The sequence below is a fragment of the Sceloporus occidentalis genome, unplaced genomic scaffold (assembly GCF_023333645.1).
Source record: "Sceloporus occidentalis isolate IW3139 unplaced genomic scaffold, rSceOcc1.0.p SCAF_134, whole genome shotgun sequence".
Taxonomy (NCBI): Eukaryota; Metazoa; Chordata; class Lepidosauria; order Squamata; family Phrynosomatidae; genus Sceloporus; species Sceloporus occidentalis.
The window spans coordinates 570,761-593,207 of NW_028317114.1; the positions used below are offsets into that span (position 1 = coordinate 570,761).

At 35.8% G+C, this 22,447-nt stretch overlaps 1 protein-coding gene across 1 annotated transcript; it reads left to right on the top strand.

The window, feature by feature from the left end:
• The first annotated feature begins 1,948 nt into the window (after positions 1-1,948).
• On the top strand, positions 1,949-21,128 carry LOC149281342 (netrin receptor UNC5B-a). The gene is made up of 17 exons (XM_089499390.1): positions 1,949-2,000; positions 5,563-5,784; positions 6,257-6,400; positions 7,384-7,487; positions 8,625-8,805; positions 10,021-10,188; positions 10,546-10,710; positions 11,736-11,768; positions 13,503-13,697; positions 14,320-14,697; positions 15,695-15,782; positions 16,034-16,202; positions 16,657-16,890; positions 18,351-18,500; positions 18,899-19,063; positions 20,165-20,343; positions 20,963-21,128. The coding sequence occupies exons 1-17, from the start codon at positions 1,949-1,951 to the stop codon at positions 21,126-21,128; spliced, it is 2,793 nt and encodes a 930-aa protein (XP_089355516.1).
• The last annotated feature ends 1,319 nt before the right edge of the window (positions 21,129-22,447 follow it).

Sequence of the window (22,447 nt, forward strand, 5' to 3'; positions counted from 1 at the left end):
GGTACGTCCCGGTCTTGAAGGGGTTAAGTGGCTTGTATCTCAATGCATTGGAATTGCATCTAATATATACAATCTATTGGTTATATCCACGTAGTCTCTGTTTCTAAGTATTACCTGTATTAAATTGTAAAAAAAAAAAGTTAAAATCCTGTAAATTTAAGTCTTCTATGGTCTTTTATGGTTTACTCAGCCCATCCCAGTAATGTTTTCCAGTAAACAGCTGCTGCTTATGGAAACAAACTGCAAATGTGTACAAACATGGGAACGTAAGTAAAATTAATATTGTAAATCTAGTCGTTTTGTAAATCACTGTGCAAAATCATTTTTTTGCTCAGTTACATTGCATGGCCTTTTAGATCAACTCAAAAGCTGCTGTCTCCAAACTTAACTTCCCTAGCAATGCACCAAACCTACCTTTTTAACTTTGTTGATGGACAAGCCACAAATTAATGCCTTTTTTTTGGTACAAGATAGTTCGGGTGTTCTTTGCCAGACACTGCATTGTAAGACCCTCCGGCTCAAAGGGATTACAAAAATAATTATTGTTAAAAATATGATTGCACAGGAAAAGAGGCGTTTAATAACTAGCCCCGGGCAGATGTCACAACAAGCTTCAACAGGGTGATATATCTTTAAGTGTGTGTAATAGGTTGCGATTCCTGTCAGTTCTGGCCTAAACAGCACCTGGATTAGTGCAGGAAATGGAGCAAACACAGAAAGGTTGATGTGCTTCGAATTAAATGTGTGATTTTCACCATGCTTTCCAAAATCTAAGAACCCAATAACAAATGATGTCTTTTCTCTCTCTCTCTCCAAAACAGCCAATTTGTTGGGTTTTTTAGTTTTTTTCTTGCTTTCAAAAATCATCTTTGTATTTTTGTTTTTTACATTTGTTTTACAGTTTTTTTTTCCATATAGAATCAAGCGGTGTTAGCAAGAATAAAGTGTTAGAAATGGGCTTTAGTTTAAAATATCTTTGTATAATCAGTAACATATGAACAAACTTTTCAGAACTAAAAACCTATATAACATATATTTTACCCATAGTTCTTTTCTTCTTCCTGTACAAATTTTACGAGATGGAACTTAAAATATGTCTTACTGTTTTTATCTACTCATGACTTGTGCCGAAGCTTAATTTATGCAAGGTATACTGAACCAACTTTGTAAAACAGTCCCGTTTTTTGTGCAACAGTCCTTTTTTCAGGCATTGTCCTAGGAGTTCACCCTATACTAATTTTTCTTTAAAAAAAAAAACAGACAGAAAAGTTTTTTCTCCCTCAATTCTTTCCATCTTGAAGCAGTCCAAAAAAATCAATAATCCTAAAAGAACACTTGTTCTATAACTGTAACATTCATGTTTGAGAGGGTAATTACATTTAAAATGATTGCACGACAAGGTTTTGGTTTCATATTTGGGAGATTGAAGAGCACAGTGTTTGTCTCTTAAATATAAGTTAATGTTTTCATTATTTATAGATTTTTTTTTGTGCCATCTATATTCGTCTTGCATAGAAGTTTGTGTTTTTTTTCCAGTATTCTTGATAGCTATATACTGATTTTCTAGTTATTGGCACAACCGTACACACATTGTTCAGTAATTAAGAATTTTAGTTGCATTTTATGTTAATTACCAAAACTGGCACAGTTACTGCTTTTGGGGATTGAGTTTGACACCTTTGAAATGAAAAGTCTAAGATGTCTTAAGAAGGCAGTTGGTGGGATACTTAAAGATGTAAAATGACCGTTTCTGGTGCGCAAAAGTCCAAAAATTCCACTGGCATTAATATCAGTACAAAAACTGTGCAGCAGGAGCTTCATGGAATGGGTTTTCCATGGCTAAGCAGCTTCATACAAGCCTCACATCACCAAGTACAATGTCAAGTGTTGGACCGAATGGTGTAAAGTAGACTTGTGCATTCCTATTTAGGCGAACAGGAAAACTAACATGAAGGGTGCTCAGCCTGAATACCGAACATACGAACGTGACGGCGGCAAAAGTAGACGAAGACACACAACACGAAGAATCTCAGTGATCGTCTTCATCTACTAATCTCCCTGCTCCCTTCCCCATCTAGCCTACCTTATCTACGTGGCATCGCAGTGGTCCACAGAAGCGGAAATCCGTAGGTCCGCCGCCAGGGGTTAAAGGGCCGTGCAAACAACTCTATTGGTAGCCTGCAGGGGCCTCCTCTGGCATGAACCAATACTTCTTAAAGATAATGCCCCTCATATGTTGTGAGGTATTTCATATTCTTCTATATATCTGCAACTTGGAGGTTTTTGTTTGTAAGGACTTTTTTTGAGTGCTGCATACTGCGCGAATGAAGATCCATAGCGTAAGATGTTTTTCCAAGGACAGCTAAGCAGATTTTTGGGTATATATTTTTAATTAGAAGGAACACGATTTCATCGATGTGCAGTCGCATAACTCCAGATGGAGTTAATTAAGACAAAGAAGGTATTAAATAAATGGGAGGGTATGAATATATGGTGCTCGATGACCCTGCAAATGCAGCTTCGGATTTTTATGATGAGTGCGCACACATAACTATTTTCAAAGTATCAACAACTGCTCCGCGTATATTATTTTTGATGAGTCTTGTAATTTTATGCCAGCAAATGATTATTTTTCCATAATTTAGTTTAAAGTCACAAGTTAAGTGCCGGCATTAAACCACCCTTAAATAACGTAAAAAAGGAATAGGAATGTGTAGGGTCAAAAGATATTGCTTAGCATCACTGTTGTATTACTGGAAGAAACAGATGTCTAATGCGTTAAAAAAATGAGGCATTATTTAAAAATTACCGACAAATGCAGGCCGAAAACTGTCCTTTTCTATTCTTTTTATTGTTTATTGATTTATCTGTTTCATTTATCATACACTACTGGCTTGGAACTCAATCAGTTATGTTAAAAACTGGGGTAGGCAAAATACACAAAAGTCTTTGTTAAGGATATTTGACTAAATGCCCAGCAAGCAACAATGACTTCCACCAACCTTGTCATGGAGACTGGTGTCCAGGTATGGACATTTTGCCTACCCCTGATTAAAAGAAGTTATTTGGAAAAATATTTTTTCTTCTTGAGCATAAAATACAGTGCTGTTCAGAGTGATATAAGTGAGTATTGACACAAAATGTGTTTTTATTTCATTTTGCTCCAGTAAACATCTTTTATCTCCACACTTGGAGCCTGCCGTTGTTCCGTGTGATATTTTGCATGGTTTTACCATGGCAATGCTAACAAAGTCCTACTTGTACTTGAAATCCTTTCCTCCATGGACTTTTATTAAGCTTGCACGTTCGTTTTCAGATTGCATTTTTGTGTCGAATGTTGCCGTTTTGTCCATTTGTCCGAGTAATGAACGAACAAATGCAACTGGACAAAAGAAATGAGAAACGAATGTGTGCAATACGAAAATCTTTTTTCATTCATTCTGTCCCCATGCCATCATTTTAACGGCACTTTCCATTTTGCCTACGCTAAGAGCAGGGACATTGAGTGAGCTGACCTTCGTTTGTCCAATCAGCTCACATTATGCTGAGCGATTGTCTACTAGCTGGAAAAAAAGCAGACTTGTAACGAATAAAGTCTATATAAGAGCAGAGCAGGCATGGGATCCGTTCATTTCACTGTGACTCCATTATGTGACACTGCTGTGCTGCATCTGAGCATTTTACAGAGTGAGATTCTTCTGTGAAAGACTTGGTGAGCCTCAGCCTGCCATTTCTCACAGTTTCTATTGACTCTCTAAAGTTTTGATTTAATTAGGATCATTAATTAATTTATTTAATTAAGGTCATTTAACCAGTCCACTATTCTCCTTAACCCTATAAGTAATTTTGACCCTCTTTCTTCCATCTATGCAGTGGGAAAGGAGTGAGGGTGTTTTGGATGTTAGAAACACATTGTTGTTTGCTTAGCAGTTCTTGGGAGTTTAAATCATTGGGACTAACTAACTTTATGCCAGTGGAAAAAATATATTAAAAGGCCTGCAAACCTTAATTTAAAGAACATATGCACACCTTTGTAGTTTAAAACTCACTGTAAAAGGAAATTACTTCGTCACAGCTTTTATGCACACATTCATGGGGAAATTTTGTAGGTGACAGTTATTTTTGAATTACATATTGCAACTTTTAAACTTGAGATTGGCAAGTCAGTCATGGCACACTTTAGGGTTAGCCAGAGTCCTCTGTCTGGATTGCTGGGACGGCCATTTTAGTTTTTGTCTAGCTGAGACTGTCCACATTGACTCGGTTTCCCTCCTGATACCAAATCCCAAGATTTGCAGTCCAAGCATTTATAGTAAAGGAAGCCATTAACTCTATGCATGTGTTCGATGGTTCCAGCTCCTGCCTTAATGTGTTACACGGATTCTGTTTCAGTTGCATTCCACACATGGGTGATATAGTAGAGTGAAAATAAGCTACATATATTTACACTATCCACCAACATATCTCATTCTTAATAGATACTTATAACATAAAACTTTTTTATTATGAAGTCTAATCCAGAGCGGGCAACTTAAACTACATAGCTGTGAAAAATAGGTTATTTTAACAACAGAAATAGTGGACAGCATAAGCTAAGTTCAGAGGTGATGACAGGTGGTACTGTTGCCAATGTAGACGTTGTCACTTGAATTGATAAAAATTAAAAATAACCCAATCTGGATTAAAATGCACAGGCTGCACAGAGCCTTCCATTTCGTGGGTTTGAAAAACCACCCCATGGCATCCGGGCAATGGCATAGTATTATGCCTTTTAATTGCCTAGTGACCAACTGAAATTGGTAGGTTGCTGAGAAAATTATACTCCTGTGATGAAGCCAGGATGAAAATTAGCTGGCAGCCAACAGTAGGGAGACCTGGTGACAGCCAGTGAAGGGGAGACCCTAATAGATGTCGAAATTAGCCTGGAGTTTAATTCACCGTTTCCAAAAGAGCAGTTAATGGATTATGACAAATGTCCTGCCGCTTTCTCTTACTGCAGTGTTAACGCTGGAAATGAAAAGTCAATTTTTCCTAAATGGATTTTAAATGAGCCAGCAAGCTCCCCTGCTTTTGTCCCTTTGCCAAACTTTTATCACAGAAAAATACCTTTTTCCACTATTCTCAGCTTTGTATAATTTGTCACTTTTAAACCTTCTTCCTGCAAGAAGCTGCTTGAATGTCACGACCATTTCCTTCCTATTGTAAGTAAGGCAGGTAATATGGAAATTCGGCTTTTTTTCAATTTTAAAAGCATAATTTAAACATAGTCATGTGACAAATTAATATTTATTGAATTATATAACACAACAAGTGGCGTATAACATAAAAATTTGATCAATAAAACTAAATATTTTCATTTTGATTGTTCAAAGAATTTTCTCCCATCTTTCCATATCACCTTTTGAAAGTTTATGTGACACTTAACTCTATGAATGTTTAAAGCATCGCCGACTTCTTTGGTCTGTCGTCTCTGGGAACAATATGGCAACATGCATCCCTACTTTTAATAAGAAACGTATAAATGGAAATGATCGTCACGTGTGATCATTTTGCTTTTGACAGGTGTTGAATACAGCGATGTCCTTCCTGACTCTTTTCCATCGGCCGCTGCAGAGTCTCTGCCACATTTCCTCTTGGAACCGGAAGATGCCTACATTGTGAAAAACAAACCAGTTGAACTTCTCTGTAAAGCTAACCCTGCCATCCAGATATTCTTTAAATGCAATGGAGAATGGGTCAATCAGAATGAACATATCACTAAGGAGAGAGTTGATGAAGTGACAGGTATGATGTTATTCCAGTGGGTTCGAAATGATGTTTTAAATGTGGGGAAGGAAACTAAAGTACTAAACAGCTAATGGAAATTGGATTTAGTGTTGCCAGCTGTTCAATGGCTGAGGTAAGGAAGTGACAGGGGCCACCATCAGCGGAGAACCAGATGTTTCCTGGATAGGATTGTAACAAATGTTTGCGAGTAAACAGTACAGACTAAAATGTATTAAGTGATGAACATCCACTTAAAACTTACATGGAAATGTTTTAACATGTCAGTATGTCAGGATTGTCTGAAATACCGCAGAGTCTTATTTGTTTTAGATAAAACTATAGATTACATTGTTTTGCTGATTTTTTTTTTTTTTTTTACAAAAAACTTTGTTTAAATCTGCGTGATCTATCATATAATAATCTTCACTTAACAATTAAATCGATTGCATGGATGTAGTGATTAGAGACTTATGTCTTGAAATCTTAACAGGCCTTGTGGTACGAGAGGTCCAGATCGAGGTCTCCAGACAGCAGGTGGAAGAGCTCTTCGGCCTGGAAGATTACTGGTGTCAGTGTGTAGCATGGAGTTCAGCAGGAACCACCAAGAGCCGAAGAGCTTATGTCAGGATAGCCTGTAAGTTTTATCTAAGTATGGTACATTCTATGTACCCCTGGATACAATCGTCAATCAAGCTCAATAAGGGAACTTTTGAATTCTTGTTTAGAGATCAAAAATTAGACTGACAGTAGCCCCATCTTGTGGTTGCGTCTGGCGTGAAGAATTTTTTCCACCTAAACAAAATTGTATGATTATAACCGATTTACATGAAAAAGTGTTTTGTAACACAGTGTAATTTCTTTTCAGTTTATTTATTGACCTTATGGTGTTGGCAAGTGCAAACTTCCTGCATGTTCTTTTTTTCCCCTAATGTAGATTGTATTAAATTCCAAATTAGAAAATACTAAAAAGAGCACTACTCAATAATGCAACATAGTGTAATTTAAATCAATTGTTAAGAAATGAAATACATTGCTTTAATGTGTGTGAGTGTTGAAATATTACCTATAGTATTGAACTAAACGTAGAAGCCTCGTTTTACCTTAAGGCACAATCATGCATTGAAGCTTGTATCCAATATATTTTTCATCTTAACTACATGAAAACAAATGAATAGTTTTTTGCTGTTCTCAGCAAAACGATATGGCTTAATCAGCTATAGTACTTTTATTTTTTTATTTTTTTTTTAAAAAGCCATCTTACAGAAAAAGAAATTGATGCATGCACCTGAGAATTTTAGTAGATTTCATTAAAAAAATGTTTAAATTTAGCAACTTCTATAAATCTCATCTATGCGTCACCGCACCAATCTCGTCAATAGCGTTATGCGTGTTACAAACAAAGACCATTCTTGAATACACCTCAGCTGCATGCACCTGTAAACTTTTTTTTTTTGTTGTAAAATAATTAATTCAGACTTCAAACCCATGCATTTCCATCTTGAATCTTATCAATGTGGACATGTTGCCTTTTTTCTCTCTTTTAAAACATAAAAATCTGCTCTCACTAAATTATATCATTAAGATTTGTCCATATTTCTTTATTTTTCTTGTGTGTAGATTTGAGAAAGAATTTTGACCAGGAGCCTCTGGGCAAAGAAATACCATTGGAACAGGAAGTTCTACTACAATGTCGTCCGCCGGAAGGCATTCCTCCTGCCGAGGTAATTAGGGCGAACGTCTTACTATTATTTTCAATTTCATTTCTAACAGCAATTCATTTTAAATTATATTAATGTCCTTGTTTTTTTTATAGACTGTAGAAAGATGGATTTAAGAGATTTAAAGTGATTCGGTAATCAGGAAGAAGGCATTTATCACACAACAAATCAGCACTATAATTCTAGTTTATGTATCGACTGTTGCGTTGTGGGGATTCTTTAAACTGCTGCATGTGACTTTGGTCGTAGTTAAAAATGACACTACCTCCCAGAGGTAAAATTAAGTTCAGCTGTCATCCAAAATTCCAACATCCCCAAAATCCTTGCGACAGCTTTAGTATCCCAGTAGGACCGAACACCTACAAAGCTTGGCATTTACAGTTCAGAGACAGAAAGGGAAAATGAATGAATTAGCCTGATCCTTACAGATACATTAGCAGAATGATGAATGTGACCACATTAAGGTAGCCAGCTTCTATTATTCAGAAGCATTGTTTATATGGACTCCTGAATCTGTTATTCTGACATCTAATAACACAGTTAACCTCCACACCTGTTCCGTTTCTGGTACTTGCCCATCTGCAGTCATGACGCTAGGGCTTTATGCAATCTAGAGACGAATGAAAGTTTGTTATTGAAATTCTTTATTAAGTGACCTTAAGAGGAATCTTGGATAGTCATAGAGCCTCCAAAAGAATTTAAACATGCTGATTGATGCATACAAGCTTGAAATGGTGAATTGCTGCAAGTTGAGTGTATATAGCTACTCTAGTTGCGGGTTTTCTGAACCCAGATAGGGTCCAGTTGGTACAGCTAAATGGCTGCTATAGCCAGCAACGGGCTTGTTCCATATGTGTATATCTTAAGTATAAGATGTATATAGTATGTGTGTGTCTTTATGTAGCAACACCTTTTACCCTTTTGTTCTTGGGCACCAGTTTTCTGTGAACTGTGTCCAGCTGGATTTTTTCCTTTTCTGTCAGCTAGGTAATTGTACCTTGTGACATGATTTACAATCATTGTATATATATTATAGAGGATTAATAGTTTTTATTATAACATACATAACATAACATATAACACACATACAATAATTTTTTAATTATACTCACTTCTGTGAATGGTTACTTTACTCATTAGGTTGAATGGTTGAAGAATGAGGACATCATTGACCCTACAGAAGATACAAATTTCCTGATTACAATTGACCACAACCTCATAATTAAGCAAGCGAGACTGTCGGACACAGCAAACTACACATGTGTTGCTAAGAATATTGTTGCGAAGCGCAGAAGTACCACAGCGACCGTCATTGTATATGGTAAATATATTTCATAGTATTAGGATACTCAGTTATAAAGTTTTCGGCAGGGTTTTTAAAATGTCTTTAAAAACAAAGAGAAAAGGGAGGTACATTTCAGAAATACACATTGATAAATCAGCAAAAATAACTCTAAAAGACAATACATTTTCTAGTAACAACCTATAAAAGGTTATATGAATCAACTTACATTCCTTTGAATGGTTAGAATGGCAGTTGATAAGCTAGGTAGCAGTTCTGCATCAGAATTCTTTCATGCTCTTCTTAAAACATTACATATGCTGTGACGTCATGAGTAATACATCATCATTATTAAAACAGAAACAGGGTTTTTTTCTGCAGGAGTTTCACAGGGCGCCCAAAGTATGGTGTATGTTGTGCGGGTGTTTAGGCTGGAATGAGTATATTATGTGCCGTGTACGTGACAAATAATAAGATGCACATCATTAGTTGAAGTTATGTCTTCATAATATTTCTGTGTGGTTTACAAATTTGGAATGCATTTTTGTTCTCCATTTTTGGTTATCCCAGCCAGCTGCGGTAGTTGGGCATTTTAACAGCTTTAAACTTTGAACATATTGTTTCAAATAACTGCTTGTGTATACCTCTTGCATTTATAAAAAATTAAGTTGCTTGTAGTAAAATAACTTAAAAGACTAAATGATGAATGTACAAAGTGTGGACGAGAGATATATTGTTTCTAGCCAATAAAAAGTAAAAAAGTAAAAAAAAAAATTAAAAAAAAATTAACAATAATAAAAAAAATAAAATAAATAAATATATATATATATATATATATATATAGCTGCTTTGGCTAATGAAGGCAGCTGAAATATTAAATCTATTATTTAAATATATTTGAGGTATCACCCCCTGTTAAATAACAGACATTCAAGATGAAGACTATTTAGATGATAAATGTCTACTGAATTAATTACCTATGTTTATAATTAAATAACTACACCACCTGTTAACGTTGGTGCCAGCTCTGTCCCACGGACTGTGGGTGGCCTAATACTTTCCAGACTGGGCATTTTCCTAACAGATGGTTATAAAAGAATCATTAGTTAAGACAACAATTAGCTTTCTTTGGTAAACTCAGCATTTATATGTTTTGAAGCTAATGAGCAAACTTTCCATTTATCCTGTTTGAAATGCTTTAATTTGGGGTGTTATGATGAATTATACTTTGTTTTCTTTCTCCCCCCTAATTAGTGAATGGAGGCTGGTCATCTTGGACTGAGTGGTCCCCTTGTAACAACCGTTGTGGTCGTGGTTGGCAGAAGAGGACAAGAACATGTACCCATCCAACACCCCTTAATGGTGGCTCATTTTGTGAAGGGCAGCCCTTTCAAAAATTGGCTTGTACTACTATGTGTCCAGGTTTGTCCACCATAAATTTACTGTATCCCTCTTTGACATAAAAATATTATCATCCAACGGATAATAGATAGTAGAATACAAACTTTTTTTTTTTTCAATATCAACTTAATATATAAAAATAATGTTATAAGAGACTGGTACGGTGGTACAGACTTGCGTCTCCTTCTTTAAATAGTTTTAATCCATATAGCTTTGCGCAACCTTTCATGTTTTATATATGCAAGGTGTATTTGTTACTGGAGTAATACGGGATGGTGATGCTAAAAGTCAATATCATTAAGATTTAGGATTTAGTAGGATTTATTACACATTGATTCGTCTATCTTCCGCCTTACGTTGCAATGTTTTAAAATGTAGTAGATGGAGGCTGGACAGAGTGGAGCAAGTGGTCGGCTTGCAGCACTGAGTGCACCCACTGGAGAAGCAGAGAGTGTAATGCACCCACCCCAAAGAATGGTGGAAAAGACTGTAGTGGCATGTTGCTAGATTCCAAAAACTGCACTGATGGACTGTGCATGCAAAGTAAGTGTATCAATATCGTATTAGATCTGATCAAAACCAGACTCACTTTTAGCTAAATCTCACATGATGGCTGGTGTTAAAAGATTCAAACTCTTATGGATCATTTAGATTATCTTTATTTAGGGAAGGTCTGGTATTATGTTTCTAATGCTTATTAGTTGGCAGAGTGAGTATTAATCTGCCATCATAGGATGCTCAGCAGGATGTCAAGAAGTGAAATGGCTAAATAATTAACCCTATTTAGTTACATCCACTAAAGTATGTGAAGAGGCCTTTCATAAGTGAATAGGCTTCATTGAGTTATCCACATAGATTTCTGTATGGCTTTCTCCATAGCTGTGAACACAGCACCACTAGTAGAACCGTCCCAAGGTTGACATCACGTTATTGTGAAGGAGTGCTGGAACTTTAGCCCTGTCTCATTGCACAACTTAAATACCAGCCATAAACACGAGAGCCCATTTTTATTTTTCCTTTAACGATATTTTAGTCATCTGTCTCTACTGATGTAAGTAAGAAGTCATTTTAATGGCGTTCCTGCTTTAAAGTACCTTGCGGTTTAACTTTGTTTTGTTTATAATATTGCTTTGTTTGCTACATGTTGTTCCAAAGGCCTCAGAAATTGTCTTGTCTCGCTCATTGTACTGAACTGTCATAATGTGAATATGTGCTATATAAATAAATAAATAAATGTGAAGATGTGGTAGATTGGTACGTATATATATACATAGATATATATATATATCTATATATATATATAATGCTGAAGTTAATGCTTTAAACAATTACATTCAGATCTCTGCTTGCTCACTTTACATCATTCTCTGTCAACCACAACAGAGATTAGTCCCATCTATAACATGCCTTTAACCTGCTTGCTTACATGGGTATGTTGTAAATATCATTAACAAAACATTATTATTTCATTTTTAATTTATTATATTCAGTTTTGTTTTATTTTCTTTCTGTGAGAACTAATTTCATTTTTATTTATTTATTTATTTATTGTATTTTGTTTCAAACAGACAAGAGAGTTTTAGGTGAACCTAAAAGACATTGTAAGTTTCATTTCATCATTTTCTGTTTATTTTTCTTCATCACTTTATATTTTCTTATTTTGCATGCCTGGTCACCATGATCATTAAGGCAGGGTGCCAATACCAATTACTAAACCAATAGCGAAAATATTGCAGTGATGTAATATATAGACCAGTGTGGTAATAATTGCATATTAAATATCATTATTTTTCATGTTGTTCACAATGTTTTGTAAGGTAAAGGGTCTGATTAGGATACTTGGGCTTAAGATTGCTACCTATGTAATGTTTTCAAATATACATATAGTTACTTGTAATAACTCTAATATTTAAATTGTTACATAAAACATTGTGATAACTAATAACAATTAATTATTAAAAAGAACACGTTTTCCAAGACTATAAAGTCTGCGAACATTGAAAAATGATCTTATTCACCTACATTTAACTTTTAGAACTTTTGGCTAACATGTTTCTGTGAATGATTGAACTATTAAATTGTAGTATTTGGAATCACCAGAAGGGCTATTGAGTTTAAGTACATGGTTTCATCAGGATAATGTCATGCTGGCGTCTTGAGGTAGAAAATGAAAGAGTAAGATTTGATACTGATAAAACCATTTCACGTTTAGTAATTATTGTCCTTGAAGCTCCTTTTGAAAGGTGAAGTAACCATATGTTTAACAAGCTGTGGTTTCTTGCTAACATGGGAATTTTGACCACAGGGGGTGCTGCAGCCTGTGCATACTGGGTAGGGCATTGAAGGATGATCGGATAGATTGTATTGGCTATACCACGGCTAACCGTCTGACTTTTCATAGTTAGTACTATGAGTAATGTGTTTCTAGTCATTGGAGGTTAGGTTTAAAAAGTGATTTTAATGCAAAGTTTCAAAAGCAGTCTCCAGTGGAATGGTCCCACCAGCAGTAACATTTCATTGATTGCTACCGTTTTTAGACTACTTATAATACAGAAAGAATTACTACAATACAGAAAGAATTATGTAACCCCTTCAGGACCGGGTTTTTGTTACATTTGAGCCGACAAAATCACTCCGTGGGAATGATTGAAGGCTCAGGGGCAGGCTCTGGGTGTCTGTGCTGTCTGCTCACACACCCGGGCAGACAGCAGCAGCAGCGCCCCTACCATTACCACGATTGTGGCAACGTGGAGGCATTTTTTTGAGATGACGTACCTGGTACGTCCCGGTCTGAGGATCTCGAAGGGGTTAACAAGCTTGTATAGCACTAAACATGTGCATTTTTTTATTGTGCCACCAGTAAAAAACATGGTTTATCATGAGATAAGCCATATATTTTTTTTTTACATTGGAATACTGATAGGCCCTACCTTTTTAATATAGTATAACAAATAAAGACCCTCCATAAAATAAAACTCTAGTAAGGCAGTTATGAATCATTAGTGAACTGGAGGACTTCAAATGGTCACCCCAGATATGATATTTTTTAACATGCCATTAAGAGCATGTCAGACAAAAAATATTTTGGTGCCCTTGTGTACCTTGGTATGATGTGTGGCTTTCACTTATATTTTGGCCGAGAAATTTAACATCACTTTGCATGATTTCAATAACATATTACTAAATACAACACTACAGAATACATCATACAAGTGTTTATCTAATAGTTACATATTAGTAACTGGCACATTAACCAGAATTGTATGCTTTTAAAAAAAAAACATTGAAAAGTCCAGTAGATAAATGCCTTACAGTTGTTTATCTGTCTTTGACAGTATTGGATTCCACGGGAGATGTGGCCCTCTATGCTGGCCTGGTAGTTGCCATTTTTATCTTCATCGTCATACTCATGGCAGTTGGTATAGTGGTTTATCGACGTAACTGCCGGGATTTTGACACAGACATCACAGATTCGTCAGCTGCCCTTACGGGAGGTTTTCATCCAGTCAACTTTAAGACCCCGAGACACGGTAAAGTAAATGTGCTTGACATCCTTCCCTGATCTCTGCTGTGAAAGCTCATTAACTAAGGTCTTCTGAGGTGCTAGCAGATGGTACTAATGGCGAAACAGATGAAGTCCTAAAGACGAGATTCCAATGGTTTCCATTAAGGGAATTCTAATTACAGAAAGTGTGTTTTAATAATTACTCTTCGCATCTCTACGTGACTTGCATCTGAAAGATACAGCATTTGATGTGATGTTACGTGGCAGCAGTAGGCCGACACTTAAAAATACTTTGGTCTCAGCTGTTTTTATTTCTTTTTTAAAAAAAACTGCATGTGTAGAGTGGCTTGTCAGTCCTCCACTAGGCATATTATCACTGGCTCTCAAGCTCTACAGATGCCTAGTGCTGTTCTTTGATGCAAACCTATTTTATTTTAGAAGGCCCTATTATAGAAAATAAGAAATCATGGTCTACAGGTTTCTGAAAAAAATACAGAGACGGCAAAAAAAGTACATCAAATTATGATCTAATTGTTGTAGTAGTTGTAGTAGTTGACCATTGACCAATCATATTCCAGTTATTATTACTGTTTTTTGCTGCTTATTATTTAACAAAGCATACTGACTTGATATTTTTATTATTGCAGATAACTCACAGCTTCTACACCCTTCCATACAGCCAGATCTAACGGCTAATGCTGGTATATACCGAGGCCATATTTACGCCCTACAGGATTCTGCTGACAAAATTCCCATGACCAACTCTCCCTTGTTGGACCCACTGCCAAATTTAAAAATTAAAGTCTACAACTCTTCCACAGTAGACTCCTCTCCTGCAATACATGATGGGACTGACTTGCTTGGCACAAAGCCAACAGGTACATATCCAACAGATAACAATATCATCAACGCCAGGAACAAGGCTATGAGCAGCCAGCATCTCCTGACATTGCCTCGAGACTCTAGTAACAGTGTCACAGGGACTTTCGGAAACCTGGGAGGAAGGCTTACTTTCCCAAATACTGGTGAGAATACAAATACAATATTACAATAACTCAAATAAGGCAAGAATAAGGTTTATCCCACAAGGCACATTATGCAGGGAGCGGTATAACTTTGTCAGCATCATTATGGACATGTTGTGATGCAGCTTGCTCCTGTTCAGATACTTTGAACCAAACATTGACTCGAGAAAAATTAGTCACTGCCTTTAAAAACAACCTCTTAAATATTTCAAAGATTAAATAACTAGAGAATTATGTTTTTTATCTAATAATGATTACTTGTCAAGCTTCCATTCTGACAAATTCGGTACTTGCAAACAAAGGTAAATTGTACATTAATGGAATATTTTGTTAGCAGTGTTTGGCTATATTGTATACTTTTGAATATGTATAATAATTACTAGGCATGGATAATAGCAATTACATTTTCTGTAAAAACTATTGTTACCCGCCATAAACGTGTAAAAAGAAGAAGTAAAATTGGACCAGACCTGGTTACACACTGGTGGATTTTATAATTGTCATAAACATTCCTTTCTAAACACAATCCTGCCAAAGCAATATGTGGGTGCGCTGTTTCTACAAACAAAGGAAAGCCGCCTCAATAAATTCACTGATTATTAGTATTATTATATTTATATATTTCAAGTGTGCTACATTTTATTAAGAGGAAGATAATAGTTTCAGAAACATTATGTGTTAATGGAGGCTTTTCACGTTAAGCTCATTCAAGTCCATAATGTTTGTGTAATTTCACCATTGTTAATTAGTTCAGGAGCCCCAACAATGACATCTTTATGGCACTTTATTGTGTATCTAAGAACTCTAATTCTAGTTTTACACAATCCAAAATGAAAATGGATAAATTGCAGGAAACAAAATAAGACCACCGCCATTTTAATGGTGTTTGTTCACATTTATCGGATGTCAGGAGACTAAGTTGGTTACAGTAAAGTAAATGGGTTAAAGATTAGTAAAAAAAATAAATAAAATAAACATGCTGGTTTTTTTTCCACAGGGGTAAGTTTGCTAATACCTCATGGTGCAATTCCACAGGGCAAATACTATGAAATGTACCTCATGATAAACAAAAGAGAGAACACAGTGTAAGTAGTGTTTACATTTTGTATGTGTTTTTTGGATTCTGCATTTTAAAGCTGATATGTGTAGTCTCTAGAATATGTGTACTATGCATGTGTAAATTATATGTACCCTGTGTCATACTTCATGTCTGCGAGTAGAACCTCTAAAAGGACTTTGAAAAACTTTTTTTGTGATTTCACAACAGGATTGATTTTGATGCCCGTATTGGCATAAGTGTATTCTATCCTACAATTTTCCTTGTGTTTTCTTTTAGTTTGCCATCAGAGGGGACACAAACTATTTTGAGTCCCATGGTTACATGTGGACCCACCGGGCTTCTGCTGTGCAGGCCTGTTATATTAACCATACCTCATTGTGCTGACATCAACACATCTGACTGGATTTTACAACTCAAGACTCAGTCTCACCAAGGCAACTGGGAGGTAGGAGGCTATGTTTTGGTGTGAGGGGGTCATTCCTGTGTATATTTAATCCTAAAAATGTCTTCAGCTATTTTAGTTATTTGAGTTTTGGGTCATATAGCTGTGACCAGGCTCCAAATCCTAGAGACGCTAGTACTTGGTAGTACAGTAGGGGAAGGTGGTGAGATCTGTGAATATAAAGTGCTTCACAAGTACTGGATCACAGCGTCATACATTGATGAACTGACAGGAGTATAAGAACCGGATATGTCCACTATTTTATCTATCTATCTATCTATCTATCTATCGAACACCCATGCATAAATTATATTATTTAGAAATCAGAATTATCCCTATAAAATAAACTAAAGCAAGTGGTGTATCATATCAATTTATCATAATCGTAAAATATGTATTAGTTTGTTGACCAATGATTGGCTACAATGCCCTAACACGTTGTATTTGGTATTTTTAGGAGGTCGTGACCCTGAATGAGGAAACGCTCAATACCCCGTGCTACTGCCAGCTTGAAAGCCATTCCTGCCATATTTTGCTTGACCAGCTGGGCACTTATGCTTTTGTGGGAGAGTCATACTCTAGATCTGCCATAAAAAGGCTCCAGCTTGCTATCTTTGCGCCCATTCTTTGCACTTCTCTAGAATACAATCTGAAAGTCTACTGCTTAGAAGACACGCCGGATGCTCTTAAGGTAATATTGTCAACTAGTTGATCGAAGCAGATAAACTATTGATATTTGGTATATTCTATGTGGTGTGTTAAGAGTTCAAGTGTTACACAAGGCAGTAGATAATGTCCTCTTGCCATGAGGATCATACATTTGCCTGTGCTATGAAGTACGTCAACTTTTTGTCCTTCAAGTATTGCCACCGTGTATTTCAGTTTCAAATAGCAAATTATTGTGTAAGCTGTTTTACTTAAAATAGTGAAAAGGGAGTGTGTTGAACAAAGTTCTAATTGAAAACTAAACTCCATATTGTGATACGATAGTCTTCCAGCACAGTTTATATGGGCTAATAATATGGGGACATTAAAACTGCTTAGATGAAGCATAATATATGGAATTAAATAAACATTAAAGTGTACATTATTAAAATAGAGAATGAGCATACTGGAAAACCTACTGGTTGTTCATGCCTGCCAAGTTTGGCATTTAAAAATTAATAGCAATTCTAAAAACACCAATGTACTGTGTTTTCACTAGTAAGCAAATACTTAAACCTTTGGGCACATAAATGTGTTTACCATTTAGATGATTTCTGCATTAAACAGGGATTAGGATTATTAAAACATTCAGTAAAATGGTTAATTTAAAACTGAGCAAAGTACAGATTTAAGACATTTTTGATGAATGTGCTACATACTCCAAAGGTTTTTTTGTTTGACGTAATCCCTTGAGTGCGATTTAACATTGCATTCCACAGCAATTCTGCACTCAGCATGTGGCCAAATCAATTGTTAAAGTTCTGGTTAAGAATATAAAGCATTTATATTTTTGCAAAGCCATAGTTTTGTTATCATTATTTATGGACTTTTATAGTGCCATCATATTTGACAGCACTGTACAGCAGATTATGCGTGGATATCGTCAAAAAGTACTACTAACTGGATGAATCAATTAGAAGACATGATTTCTCCTGGGATATTCTTTAAAACAGCTTTTGCTCAAAAACAGAGTCAATGTTTTTGTTCATAAAAATAACATGCCTATTGAAAGTATTTTTAATTTTCAAATTAAAGCAACACAATAATTATGAGGTTCTTCTGTGCTCAAAGTGGCAAGATTCTTAGCACACAAGTCAGTGAATTTCTTAGTAATGATCTAATTATCTCAAGAGGTAATTTTAGAAAAAAATGTCTATAGATAAATCAAACAAATATTTGTTATTCTATTTACAGAACTATGTATTTTGTGTTTTTTTCTGTAGGGAATAGTTGTTGAGTAGTAGGTTAGGCAGCTGTGTCCTTCTTCAGTGCTACAAGATCAAAAACATGTAACATATTACTCCATGTTGATCATGTTCATTGTCTGATCACATACTAAGTTGAACTGTAGAGGTTTATCTTTTACTTATCACACCTCTATACACCTTTGTGGATCTGCAAGATATTTTATTTGATGAATACTAAGCACTTACGTTTCGCCCACAGGAGGTCCTCGAGTTGGAGAAGACTTTGGGAGGATACCTTGTTGAGGAACCAAAGCCACTAATGTTTAAGGATAGTTATCACAACCTAAGACTGTCTATCCACGATATCCCCCATTCACTGTGGAGAAGCAAACTGCTGGCCAAATACCAGGTGAGTAGCCTCCTAAAGCTTAACTTACGTTGATTTGCTCAATAAATGGGATCCTTGAAAACGTCATGATATCCTCTAATAAAATGTATTCTCTCTAAGACACTGGGGATTTGTAGTCTGCAGGCCTCTGCAATTTTATAAGATAAAACAGTTACAGATCTGTATTTAGGAAAAGCCTTAACTTGTAGTAGTCATAAAATCAAACACATTTTAAAAATGTTATTTAAAAGAAATTGCAATTAATTTCAAAAAGAGTATGTGTGTTATATAACATTTACTGTTATTATTTTACTGACAAAGGGGTCAACACAGAAACAAACCCGACACAGATAGGGTTAATATTCTACCTACACTCTGTTCTTGTAATGAAACAAATGAACAATGTGTGTTTTGTGCAGGAGATCCCATTCTACCACATTTGGAGCGGAAGTCAAAGGAGCCTGCACTGTACGTTCACTCTGGAAAGGCACAGCCTGGCTTCAACAGAACTTACGTGCAAAATCTGTGTGCGGCAAGTGGAAGGAGAAGGACAAATATTCCAGATACATACGATGCTGGAAGAGGTGAGATGGGGAGTTATTCTACCCTGCTTGTTTTATTACTTTGGCAAATTTCAGGATCTCTTAATGGAAAACAAATTCTAAGTTAACCATTGTTAGTTATTTTGGCAGTGCTGTACACAGTATTAATATTTCACTTTTGGTATGTAAATGTTTAATCCCCACTAAATCAGTTTTGAAGCCACTTTTGGCCTATATATCTATATAGAATGAAAAGAAGAAATACCCCTTTGGGGTATTTTTTTTTTAGGTTTTATGTATGTATGGTTTTAAGCAATTATGTAAGCAGTGCAAGAATGAAAACGTGCTCATGGTATAAGGTCTATTCTGAGAATTCTCCCCAATAGTAAATACCCATGTTTGAAAATTACAATCACCTATGACAAGTATTTCATCCAGATTTCTGTTTTCTGAAGAAGATTCTGGGAGTAATAATTATATGGACATTTTGAGAGGTTGTACTCCCTATTTATTGTGAAATTATTCTATTGGTATTTATAAAGCCCAACCAATATTTTTGGAGATTACTTGTTTTTGAATGTTTACAGTAAAGAGCTGGGGTTGTAAACAGTCATGTGCCTGCAGATTTTTTCCCCTGACATATAATCAAGTATTGGATCGACAGCCACAAGCTTTGCAGTGGACAGTCTCGTAAATGCCCTTTGGACACCAAAGACATAATGGAAATGCATATATCCATAAAATATGTTTTCTCATAAAAAAATTGATACGTCAGACATGGAGATGTTGTAGTAAATTATATTTTTCATCGGATGCCTGTCTGAGTTTTAGGCATCAGATTTGTCATGCAGTGTCCAGGGGAGGGCTGGCAGCCTAAGGCAAGTCTAGTCAAGTGGTCCGTTGCGCCACCGAATCAGCCCACCATCCATGCCCATCTTTTCCTGATTTTCTAATGCATATTGATGTAATGTGAAGGTATTGGGAGTTCATCAGTACACTAAAAAAAAAGTAATCATACACGGGACGCCTGAAGCCACAATTTAGTGCCACAAATCCTTTTTAATAATAATTATCATTGGTTTGCATAGTACTTTAGGATATAGATATAATTACACATTAATACATATTTGTTTTCTTCTCCAGAATGTCAAGTCGTTTGATCCATTTTGCTCACATGCTGGAAGCAATGTCACCACCCAGCTGGGACCATATGCCTTTAAAATCCCCTTTTCAATCCGACAGAAAATCTGCAACAGTTTGGATGCCCCTAATTCCAGAGGAAATGACTGGAGACTTCTGGCACAAAAACTTAGCATGGATAGGTGAGATATATTGCTAACTTAGTGAAGAACATATTTGAGGTTGCACATTAAAAAAAATACTATAAATGACCATGGAGTTAGAGTTTCAAAGATGGAGGTAGATGGTCCATTTTGTAAGACTATAACCAAGGTGAGATCAGAGCTGGGGTCATAAAGTTAGTACCATATACAAACAGCAGTGTAATGTGTATGATCAAGTTCCAGTGGGAATAAACTTAGGTGTCTGGCACTCACATATAAATGTTAGCCTGTAGTAAACCAGAAACCCAGTCTTCATATAAACCCAGGTGTCGCTATTTATTATACAGTTAAATCATGTATAAATATAAATGTTTATAGGATACAAACAGGATGAATTACAGTGCCTGGAATATATATAGCTAAGCTACGACTGAACACCTTGAAATGTGAATAAAGGAATAAATAGAGTATTTGTGTGCAGTGAAAGTAATTGTAAATTCTGTTATAGTTTTGATATAAAAATTTCAACAATTTGCATCTGTCACAGTTAAAAATTCCCCTAGGTTTTATAGGTTAATGTTCTTCCATTAGGACACTGGATCTGGGATCTTGTACTGGGAAGATGTCCACAATGTCTTTTTTTTCTTCTCTCTTTTAGATATCTGAATTATTTTGCAACCAAAGCCAGTCCTACAGGAGTTATTTTGGACTTATGGGAAGCCTTACATCAAGAGGACGGTGACCTTAACACTCTGGCTAGTGCCTTGGAAGAGATGGGGAAAAGTGAGATGATGCTTGTTATTACAACTGAAGGTGACTGTTGATGTTTTGTATAGCCATCAACTTGGTTCAAGGCCATGCAATTGGTTGGGGGAAGAAAAATATTAAACAAGAGACAATTTCTGTCCTTGTTTACATTGGATGACTCAAGGAGCTGCAGCTTAGTATGGAGACAGAAGGAATTTCTTCCTTGTTTTCTGATCACAACCAGCCTTAGAAATCCTTACATACTCTGTTTACAAGCCATCCAAATGTCTAATGGATTACATTTAGAACCCCAATCCTATGAAACTCTGCACAAGAAGAAGAACATCATCGATAACGTGACAAAGACATACTCCACCTTTCCAGGCCAAGCATCGAAGAAGACTTTGTAGATTTATCGCATTATATTTTTCTTTACCTTTACCCCATTCATCTTCACTGGTGTATAATCCTTTTAAAAGGTCATGTACAATCTACACAAACTGCTTTTTTCCTGTCCATGCTTGGGAACAACCTCGCTAATGAGGTTAAATGGTTTCTTAGGAAACGCATGTTTATTTATTATCCAGATCTTTGGATGAATCCATGTTTTATATGTTAATGGATAAAGATATGTCCTTTTCCATATGTGAGGTTAATAATGAAAGAGCAACATGTCCCTTATTTTTTGTTGTTGCTAGACATTTCCAAATGTAAACATAAAATCAACTCTGTGGCTTCACACATGAAGTCGACTTAAGGTATAAAATGTGTTGATATATTGCCATGAGCTGTTGTTTGGTTTGCTATCTCTTTTTAATTTTCATACTAATTATTTTTTTAATCAAACCCTACACTGCTCAGGGAAAAAAATGTATTTGGGTTATAGTGAAACGTGAGCTGTTACACGAGTGAAGGCAATGTTCACATAATGCCATACAGACCATTTTAACTTATTAATGGGTCAAGAAGCATAACATTCTAATCCGTTGAATATGGGTTGGGGTTTTAACATTTTCGGTTAATAGATCATGATGAACACCAATTGTGAAATATTTTGTGGCTCTGAAACAAGTCATTAACAAACAACTGACAACAGGCAGCCCCTCATAAAATAATCACTGTAATTTTGTGAAAATATACATGTTTGCAGATAGAAGATAATATGATGTAACATTTCTTAGTCAGCTTGATTTGTCAAAAATGCTTCCCTTCCTATCTTGATTGCAAAGAGCAGACCTGTTACAGTGTGCAACACATAAAGTAAGATATCACGGTACCTACCTTTGCCTTTCAATGCTTAATTGGTTATGCTAGTTAGGTGGGACAACTGTATGGAAGTATGTGCCAGATGAAATCACACAACCAAACTTGTATTGTGACCTTTGGAGACAGTGTC

Excerpts from the sequence above, each read along its gene's own strand:
- LOC149281342 (XM_089499390.1), top strand. The coding sequence starts at position 1,949 with ATGAAGGGTGCTCAGCCTGAATACCGAACATACGAACGTGACGGCGGC. Across the intron at positions 11,769-13,502 it reads AGGTGAACCTAAAAGACATT|TATTGGATTCCACGGGAGAT; the intron begins GTAAGTTTCATT and ends TGTCTTTGACAG. Across the intron at positions 16,203-16,656 it reads CTCACCAAGGCAACTGGGAG|GAGGTCGTGACCCTGAATGA; the intron begins GTAGGAGGCTAT and ends TGGTATTTTTAG.